The 10691-nt window shown below is 37.9% G+C and overlaps 1 protein-coding gene across 2 annotated transcripts in view; it reads left to right on the top strand.

Moving 5' to 3' along the window:
- The window catches only part of BZW2 (basic leucine zipper and W2 domains 2), a 37248-nt gene that overhangs the window by 24237 nt on the left and 2320 nt on the right, over positions 1–10691 (top strand). For both annotated transcript variants that reach the window (XM_019659897.1, XM_019659896.1), the window contains exons 3-4: positions 6251–6427; positions 10137–10240. In XM_019659897.1, the coding sequence (XP_019515442.1) occupies positions 6251–6427; positions 10137–10240 (281 nt within the window). The remainder of the gene's footprint in view (positions 1–6250; positions 6428–10136; positions 10241–10691) is intronic.

Raw genomic sequence — 10691 nt, 5'->3', positions numbered from 1 at the left:
AGCAAAGCTAATGCTTTTGCATGTGCAAGTTGGCACAAAAATGTATTTCTTACTGCTTGACATCAGAATTCAACATTATGGTAGAATGCATCATCCGGAACTCCATTCTGACTATCTTAGCTTTATGAAATATGCACTCCTTATTTATATTTTCTCCAAAGAAATTATGTTTTCTAGTGTGGTTTGTGGGAATCTAAAAGGATGAAAATTTGTCCCTGGGGCCATTGTTATACTCAGCTAAATGAAATATTCAATAACTGAATTGACCTCCCTGTAAATATGGTAGGGAAGTTAGATTAAAATTAGTAAAAGTAAGAGAAGGAGAAAAAATGACCAAACTGAGGGATTCAGAGTGGCCACATACTCAGATTCATCCCTGAGACTTTAAAACAGGTAGCAGTTTTAAATCACTCCTAGATTTATAGTAAACGATGTTAGCAACTAATCGAGTAAAGTTTTAAATGTTTAAATATATGTATATGTAAATAGATATGTGTGTGTGGGTAGTCAGGAAACCCATGATAGTTCTCATTCACTTACCATACCTCAGTGACCTCTAGAAAGGAATGTAGGTTATGTTATTTCACACTTAATTAACAGCTTGGGACAATGCTGTTTTAACCGGTTCCCGGACTTCCCAGAGAAAGCATTGTATTTAAATAACTTACAGGCATGTTTGAGGGCCAGAAATAGGCCCGTTTCTCTATGTCAGTGTAAGGGCTATTGAGACTAACTCTTCATCAGTGCCACCCTTGTCATTCACCAACACAGTGTATATTTGAGACCCTAATTATATACTTCCCACTTCAAGGGAGGTTTGACCTGCCAAGTAGAAGTTCCGAAGTGCGGGCATATGTTTATTAAGATTTTGTCAGTATTTCTGCTAGATTGTCCCCAAAGGAAATATGAAATTACAGATACTGTTGTTTCACATGAAGAAGAAGAAGAAGAAAAAAAAAACCCTTTGAATAAAATGTTGTCTTGTTCCCTCAAACTGCCATCAGTGTTCTTGCCATTTTCCTGCACAGGAATTTGGTATTCCTCTGGATGGACACCCATCGTAGCAGGAGGGAGTTTTGTGTTTCAGCCTGCAAAAGAGTTATTAATCCTTAAAAATCATGACCCATGATTTTTAAGATTCCCAAGTGACAAGTAATCGTTTTGACCTAATGCATTATTGCTCATGGCTAAGCTGTCTCTGGCCGTGGCACGCTGTCTTCCTCCTTTTGCCTTCCCTCTGCCTTGGCAAATCTTTTGGAAAAGTATAACTGAGGGCGAAGGCCTTTTTACAAACACAAGTTTTTCAGTTGTAGATTCAAAACGAAGTCCACTGCATGAATTCGTAGCATAGTCTGGGTTTTACCTTATTTACCAACTTATATTTTCCAATGCCTTGAGTTTATAATTTTCAAATCATCAAAGTTTGTCACCTGAGTCAACATCCAAGCATGTTGGGGTGCCATTGTGGGGATGGCCTCAATTGATTTTGGAAGCTGGCCGCAAAACTTAATAAATAGCTTGTGGTCTTTACTTCTCATGTTCTTGTATTCACAAGAAAAGGGAACTTTTTCTCCACTGGGGAAGGAGAACTACCCTTTGACTAGGCCCTGAATAAAGGATGCTGTTTACTTTCCTTGCCAGCGAGCTCCTCCTGCTCAGAGCCAGTGACCCACCCCGCTCCTCCAGCTCATGATAGTCGGTTCCTCTCGAGTTCCCATTCTCTTCCTCCTCCCTACACAAGACCCTAATTATATTTTTTCTGCTGTCGACATTTGCATGTTCTTGGCTGCATGCATAATGTTTGGCTTATGGCATCAAAAGGACTTTTATCTCTTGTTCATGACACATAGTGTTCGAGTTCATTTACATCTGTCTTTATGGTATCTTATGCTGCGTGACTCTGACTGGTACTAGGACTGTCATTGTCCTCTGGTTCTGATGCGGTGGTGTTAACCCTTGCAGCACGTCCCTTCTGTGAACCCTCTATAAGTAGTTAGTCTGTACGAAACAGACAGGTGTGGTCTGGTTTTTAAATGTAGTGTTTAATTGTATGAAAGTTATGCGTGCACATGGTTTAAATAGTCAAACAGTTCTGTAAGGCATGTTATAACAAGTCTGCTCTCCAGAGGAACGCTTTCTACTCTTTAACTCCTTCTTTTAACACTTACATTCATGTAGCCAAATAACATTCTTATATGGCTATTTCTTGATTTTCTGTTGGAGGTATTATATATGCACTTCCTACTATGGAAGATGAGGGTTTCGGCCCTGTCACGGCCCCCACCCACCTGCAAACCTCCCCTCCTTGTCTAGCCTTGCGTTATATCGCAGTTTGAGCTAGACCACTGCCTAGGGTTCACATTACTGTGACTTTGCACATGCTCTTTATAGCTGAACTATTTGAATACTTTTCTTTTTCTGAGCATCATTTTACCTTTGAATTTAATAAGTTTAATTTTTTTTGTTAGTTTTACTTTCTGTGCCTTCAAACTAGTCAGCCCTCACCTTCCCCTTTGTTATATAAATCTGTTAATACAAACGCTAGGAATTCTGACAGTATTATATTGAAGGAATTCTTGCCTTTATATTATATTGGAAAACACTCTGCTAGTCCATTTGCTCTCTAGGCCAGCTGTCTAGCTGTCACCTTAAATGCTTGAACTGTCCTTTCACCACTCTCTGGAAGAGTGGCCTGTCTCTTGTATTTTTTCTCTTTTTTCAGGAATCTCACAACTTAATAAGGTCATAAGATCATGTTATTCTCTCATTTTGGTGGAATGTCTGCTTTAATAGTTTGTTTCTTTGTTAAAGTGTGTGAGAAATATAACTTTTTAGGCCTTGAATGTCTCAAAATGTGTTTCTTCTGCTCTTATGCTTGATTTAATAGTTTGATTAATTGAAATTCTAGATTGGAAAATAGTTTTCCCTTGGAATTTGGAAGAAGTTTGTTCTGGTTATGGTATTCCTGTTTCTTGATACTCAATATGTGATTCCTTCTTTTGCCCCTGAGACTTCAGATCGTGGCTTTATTCCTGGCACTCTGAGCTTCCGTGATAATGAGAGCACCTCGTAGGTCCACTTTCACTCCTCGTGCTGGGGGCCCAGACAGCCCTTTATTTGGAAACTTTCATTCTTCAATTCTGTGAGAATTGGAATATTTAAGTAATTCCCTTTCCTTTTTTTTTTAAACTCTCTTTTTATTATGCTTGTTATTTGACCTGCCCTTTTTCTTATCCTTTTGCTCCTATTTGCTAGGGCAACTCTTGTATTCAGTTTTTAACTGTTTCTATTGTATTTTTCATTTCGAAGAACTCTTTGCTATTCATGAAATGTTTCTTTGTTTATATTCTTTTCTTCTCCTCTTTCTCCCTCTCCTCCCTTTTCACAGATGTAATATCCACTTATCTCTCTAAAGATATTTATGAGAGGAAATGTTTTTGAGGTTTTTGGTTCACCCTTTGTCCCTCTCTCCCCACATTCTCTGCAAGAGAGAGAGAGAGAAAAAAAAAAGGTGAAGTACTTTGAATTTATTCTGAGATCCCTTCCCTTTAATTTAGTCGTTTTTTTAATGACTCACCTGACCTCCAGTTTGTCATCTTCACTTCTTTTCAGCAGTATATGACCTTTAACTTGGTTCAAGACCTGGCTCCAAACTGACCTTCAACAAGAAGTTTCTCTAGACCAGCGGTTCTCAACCTGTGGGTCGCGACCCCTTTGGGGGTCAAACGACCCTTTCACAGGGGTCGTCTAAGACCATTGGAAAACAAAAAGATATTTACATTATGATTCATAACAGTAGCAAAATTACAGTTATAGAGTAGCAACAAAAATAATTTTATGGTTGGGCATCACCACAACATCAGGAACTGTATTAAGGGGTCGTGGCATTAGGAAGGTTGAGAACCGCTGCTCTAGAGGATAGGAAGGATAGAAAGCTAGATAATGTCTATATTCCTACATCTTCTGAGGCCCTTTCAGGGGACCTATAGAATCAAAACTATTTTCAAAACAATACTAAGATATTATTTGCCCTTTTCACACATTCTCTCATGAGTTTACAATAAAGTTTTCCAGAGGCTGGAGGATGTGTGATATTGCACAGCAGATTGCCTGCAGCAAATAGAGGACTCCATCTGTCTGCTATGAAGCCAGGCATTAGAGAGATTTGCAGAAATGTAGAACAGTGCCTCTCTTCTTACTGATTTTTTTTTTATTTTCTGTTTTAATTTCTATAAAGTATGTATTCACACATAGAACCTCTTTAGAACCCTCAGTACTTTTTAAGGGCGTCAAGGGGTGAGAACATCTGCTCTGAAGCTATATAGCCACATTATAGCTCATGCTACATATTAAATATTTAAGTACCGTAGAATAATTTATCTTGTAAAAAGAGATGTCCCTCCAAGAAATAACAACTTGGTGAGGTTGTGGAGAAAATGGAACCCTTGTGCACTGTTGATGGGACTGCAGATTGGTGCGGCCACTAAGGAAAGCAGTGTGGAGTTTCCTCAAAAAATTAAAAATAGAACTACCATATGATCCAGCAATTCCACTTCTGGGTATTTTTCCAAAGAAAACAAAAACACTAACTCAAAAAGACATATGCATCCCTATGTTTACCGCAGCATTATTTATTATAGCCAAGATATGGAAGCAACCTAAATGTCCATCGATAGATAAATTGATAAAGAACAAGTGGTACATATATATTGGGTTGTCGGAAAAGTCATGACGCATTTTTGCAACAAAAAACATAGAAAAAAATACGTCATGACTTTTCCGACAACCCAATACAATGGGCTATTACTCAGCCATAAAAAGAAGGAAATCCTGCCATTTGTGTCAACATGGATGGACTTTGAAGGCATTATGCTAAGTGATATAAGTCAGACAGAGAAAGGCAATACCATATGATCTCTCTTATGTATGAAGTCTTAAAAAAACAAAACAAAACATAAACAAACCCTGGGCCGGCCGAGTGGCGCGATGGTTAAGAGCTGGCTTGGGACGCCTGAGGGCCCCGGTTCGGATCCCACATATGAGGGCCAGTGACACTGCCCTCCACAGCTAAGATGCTGAACAACAGCTCGACCTGGAGCTGGGCTGCCGTGAGTCGCCGGCGACGGCGTAGGCTGCAGCCCCTGCTGCAGTGGGTTGCCATGGGCTACCGTGTGTAGCCAGCAGCCAGCGTGAGCGGCCAGCAGCCGCAGTGAGCGGCCGTCCAGAAGCCAGCGACTGATCTGCCTCGCCCGGGAAGAGCGCAATAATGGTGCCAACTTGGGCCAGTGAAGCGACGTCCTCCACAACTAGACTGAAGAACAAAAAAAGGACAGCAACTTGTCTGTTCCCCTTCCCCCAATTCCCCAGTGCTGTTCCCATCCCCCAATTCCCCAATAAAAATATTAAAAAAACAAAACAAACCAAAAAAAAACCCTCATACGTACTGAGAACACATTGGTGGGTGCCAGAGGCAGGCATTGGGGGATGGTCAAAATGAGTGAAGGTGATCAAAAGGCACAGACTTCCAGTTAAAAAACAAGTAAGTCATGGGGATGTAATGTACAGCATGGCAGCTATAATTAATAATACCGAATTGTATATTTGAAAGTTACTGAGAGAGTAGATCTTGAAAGTTCTTACCACAAGAAAAAAAATTGTAGCTATGTGTGATGATGGATATTAACCAGACATAGTGTGGTGATTATTGTACAATATATACATTATGTTGTACCCCTGAAACTAATATGATGTTATATGTCAATTATATCTCAATAAAATGTAAAAAAGATGTCCCTCCTTATTTTCTCCCTCCCAATCTTAATTTCATTTTTTATGTAGTGTCCTTTATTTTTAGGTAATTCTCCCTGGATCATTTTTTTTTCCCCTCTGTCTTAGATGAAACAAAATTGTAAGCTTTGAATGTTATACTTTATTTTTTCTCAGATCATTAGGGTTAGTGGATTACACTGGCCTATCCTATGAATGACACATATGATCAATCATCAATTTTTTAAATTTTTTTATTTATTTATTTTTTTTATGATGTATTAGAGACTGGAATGAATTATTTGTTTGAATAAATGTTTAAACAAGGGGTTTCAGAACATGGAAATCTAGTAGAAAAACTTAATTTTCCTTTTCCTTTTAAGTAATTACACTATCAAATAGAGAACAGTGAACAAAGGAAATGAATGGTGTATTTGGGAATATTATGTATGTAAAGGAATAATTTTACAATTTTTTCTTTTAGATGAAAAAGAGAAATTCGAACCCACAGTCTTCAGGGATACACTCGTCCAGGGGCTTAATGAAGCTGGTGATGACCTTGAAGCTGTAGCCAAGTTTCTGGACTCCACAGGCTCAAGATTAGATTATCGTCGCTATGCAGACACACTCTTTGATATCCTGGTGGCTGGCAGTATGCTTGGTACGCCATGCCTTATGGCATCTTCTTGTCGTATATGTACTTTTAATTCTATCAAAGTATTTTCTTTACCAGGTAGAACCTTTATAAGCTTACATTTACGAAAGTTGATAAAAAGTACAAATGGGAGTTTCTACCATATTTACCTAGATTTACAATTTGGAATGGTATTAGTGTGGTTGTGAAATGATTATTCAGAGAGGCATAGAATTGAGGGGTTTTTTGTTGATATTACAACACACTTGGCCACTTTGCTTTAGCTAGAAGCCAACTTTCCCATGTGTCCCTAATCCTTAAGTATTTCCAGAGTAGTTGACACAGGAGGAGTGATTTCTGCAGTAGAGTGTAACTTTGCGTATGTCTTCTAGTTCCTTCCAGTATATTTAATTAACCCCCAAATGCTATGGCAACTTTTCTTTTGAACCTCACCCGTTTTTTTGGTGCAGGGAAATGTAACTGTGTCAACAAAGTTAAATATAACTACCAGTGTTTTGATAAATGCCATTTCATCCATAAAAATTTTTAAAAAGTCTAAGAAATGTAGTTTTAATCTAGTTATAAAAACATCTTTGTCAGTGTGAGTATGTAGCTAAAAGAATTAAAGATTGAAGTTTGGAAATTATTAGAAACACTATCTTACAGAGTAGAGACATCAGGGAAGAGGGCTTCAGAATACTGTTTAGGTGGCATGGTATGTTGATCTAAATGTTTATTAGGTATCATAACCACCCATTTTTTCTTTCAAAGTTATTCGTAGAACTTAATTTTCATAATTAATTCCTGTGATCACCATAAGTCACTTGAAATGGTCAGTGATTTCCTACTGCCTTGGGGACATTTGCAAATGTGTAGAAGTGTTTGGGTTCCTACAAAGGCCTAGGTATGCCACCTACTTTGCTATGCAAGGGACATTCAATACAATGAAAAAGTGCCAGGCCCAATGCAATATTAGTGCCTTTCATTGAGAAACGCTGTTTAAGCCAACCTACTTTAAGACAGGTGTATACATGCCTCCATTTTAAGAGAGAACCGCCCTTTGATTCCTTCCTCTGTGCTCTTGTATTTATTTTGGTACACGGCCCCACTTACCATCGGTCCCCTTTTGATCTGTACTGCTGGTTTTCACTGCATACTGAATTAATTTTGCTGTTATTGCTTATAAAGATTTCACATTATCACTGTAGTTAATTCAAGTTGAGCATAAAAGCTAAGTTTTCAGTTTTCATTATTATAAACAACAATACAATCGATATCTGTATACACATATAGTTGTGCTTTTATTTGATTATATCTTTATATATTTAGCAAGGGATTCATGAACTGGAAGATGAGCTGTTTATATCAGACTTTGTCTATTAATCTACCATAGAGCCTTCCGAAGAAATATTTTAATTAGCATTTTTTTCAAAAATCAGGTGTTCCTGTTTACCTACCCTTTTAGCAATGTTGGGTATGCTAAATTTTGTCAGTTTCTTTGGATCTTTGTCAATCAGGTAAATGATGACTATTTTCATTTAAAAGTTTTAATAGTAAAATTGAACATTTTCTGATATGATTATTGGCTTTTTGTATGATATACTTTTATTGCAGAAATAGCCTTTGGCAAATTTTAGTTCTTTGCCATTGCCAAGGTCACACGTAGCTTCATTGGCCAATTGTATGGACACTTTTCAGTTCCTAGTGCCCTCCTGGCAGGATGGTTGACCCTCCTGTAGTTCTTGAAATGTTTTACTTTCTTCCCTTACATGAGATAATTTAGACTTCCTCCTCCTCCATCTGGATGTCACTTCTCCTGGTTTTCCATACTCACTCCCCTCCACATATGTATTAAATTATCTGTATGCTTTGCACTGATTATCTCAAGACCTCATTTACCATCTGTATAATGATGGTCATTAAATTTATATCTGCAGCCCAGATTTCACCCCTTCACTCTACATCCATACATCCAAGAAGAGGGTAGAGCACAATGTTTGGTACAACTGTCAGCACAGGCAGTGCAGATCCACGTGTCTACCTAAGCCAGACCTATCATGTAATGAAGGGAGCCAGTCAGGTGCCTTTTTCTTTGTTTGGTTTTTTTTTTAAGCTGAGCCATCCTGCCACCTGTTGGCAGCTCAGCTCGGGCTGGGACTCGAACCGCTGTTGCTCAGAGCTCAAACTCTTGAGCGAGCTCTTAACCAACTGAGCCCCTCAGCCGGCCCTCAGGTGCCTTTTTCTTATATGAACACTTTGTTTATGTATCAACCACATAAGAATTTTCTTCACACACACATAAAATTTTACCTTCTCCCATTGTTCTTGCAACAACAGTTACGTGGTCTTTCAGTTGTACCCTTTGAAGAGTAGATACAAGAAATACTGTGCTTTTTTTTTTTTTAACCTCTACTTTGAAAACAAACTTCAGGCTTACCAAAAGTTTTAGAAATGGCAATTAATAATTGGTCCCAATATCAGGGAAAAAATATTTTTTTAATGTAGCAATGGTAATGTGTAACAAATGTTTTGCTTTTGTAAAAGAATGTAATTTTTGAAACTTCTTAAGAGAAAAGACTATAGTTTCAAAACCAGACTTTTCAGTTATGTAACTTTTATCAGTGAGGAATCATTAGCCCAGAGTTTTTAGAAGATTACCATCTTAATAAAATTTTGTTCCAGGTGGCTGGATTCATTACAAAAAGCTAATTAAATGTTATGTATAAATTAATTGAATGAAAATAGACTTCTGGAGGAGCCGACTTTTCTAAAAACTAATTTACTTCTAAAACTATATACTGGAGTCTGGAAAAAGTTGGCTATGTATAGACCTTTCCATCTAAAGACCTGAAACCATAAGTTAAATCAAGGCAATTACACACTTAAACAAATAAACAAATGGAAAATAAAGTGCCTCTTACAAGTATATACTCTATAAATATTTGTTGAGTGCATGAAAGATATTAGTCTAACTTGGCTTGCTCAGACTTTCTACCCTAACTAAAATGAAGTAAAATCAGAAAACAAAAATACCTGCTGTTCTGATTCTGTTCTTCTAATCAACCAATTAAAACTTACAGAAAGAACCTTTGAATGTGGAAAGCTGAGCTGTGGGAAAATAGCATTCTTTTGTTCTAATCCATTTATTCCATGATTCCATGTAGAAATCACGGTGGGGGAAAGATGAGAGAATAATCTACACTCTTTCCTAGCCAATGCAGCTGCTGGGTGACCAAATACAAATGGCAAGGAGTCGCAATAAATACTGTCCAAACTTGCGTGGATAATCAAGTTAGTGGAGGAGGGAACAGTTTTAATACCTACTCCAGTAGAGACCGACGAAGTCTACTGAAGAGCTAGATCTGGTCAGGAACTGCACTGAGAATAACTGAATGAAGTTTACCAAATAAATGTGATTGTTTAGTTTCCCTAGTTAAGGATATACTTTGGAATGAATCAGACTCATTCTGATAGGATCTAGCGAAGGCAAGGATGTAAAACTCATACACTATGGTGGGAGCACAAAAGGGAACAACCAATTTGAATTATATTAAAAACATAAATACATAACAGCCTGTGTACATCTACACATGCATATCATTGTACAGAATTTTATATTACTCTTAGATTTTCATCAACTTTGATTGTTTTCCTTGATGTGCAGGAATTGATCTGTCCTGCGAATGCTCCTCTCATTTCAGTATTGTCCTAACTGTAATTACCTTTCTCTTTTCAGCCCCTGGAGGGACACGCATAGATGATGGTGACAAGACCAAGATGACCAACCACTGTGTGTTTTCAGCAAATGAAGATCATGAAACCATCCGAAACTATGCTCAGGTAGAGCCTGTCATTGAGCGACTGTGTTAGAGGGAAGCATTTGATCAGGACTTAGGGATACATTAGGTTCAGAAATTCTACAGGCCACTTTTTCAGTAGGAATGTTAGATAGCTCTTCAACATCTGAAAAGATACTCAGTTGCATTCATAACAAGACAATGGGCCTTAAAACTTCATGAAGGTCGAGTTTTTTGGTTTTGTTCTTGTTTTTATCTCTCACCTGTAAGGAACGTGGGGAACCGGATACTCACGTAATTTCTGGTGGAAGTATAAATTGGTCTCACCTTCAGGGAGAGCAAATTGGCACTAGCTTTCAAAACTAAAACTACATATGCCCTTTGACCCAGCAATTCCACGTCTAGGACTTCATCCTGCAGATATGCATGCAGTGTTAGCTATCGTAGTGTTGCTTGTAATAATCTCAAGGGATAAAAACAACATAAATAGTAAG

This window comes from Hipposideros armiger, unplaced genomic scaffold (genome assembly GCF_001890085.2).
Source record: "Hipposideros armiger isolate ML-2016 unplaced genomic scaffold, ASM189008v1 scaffold_305, whole genome shotgun sequence".
Classification (NCBI taxonomy): domain Eukaryota; kingdom Metazoa; phylum Chordata; class Mammalia; order Chiroptera; family Hipposideridae; genus Hipposideros; species Hipposideros armiger.
This window is presented reverse-complemented; position numbering and strand designations above follow the sequence as displayed.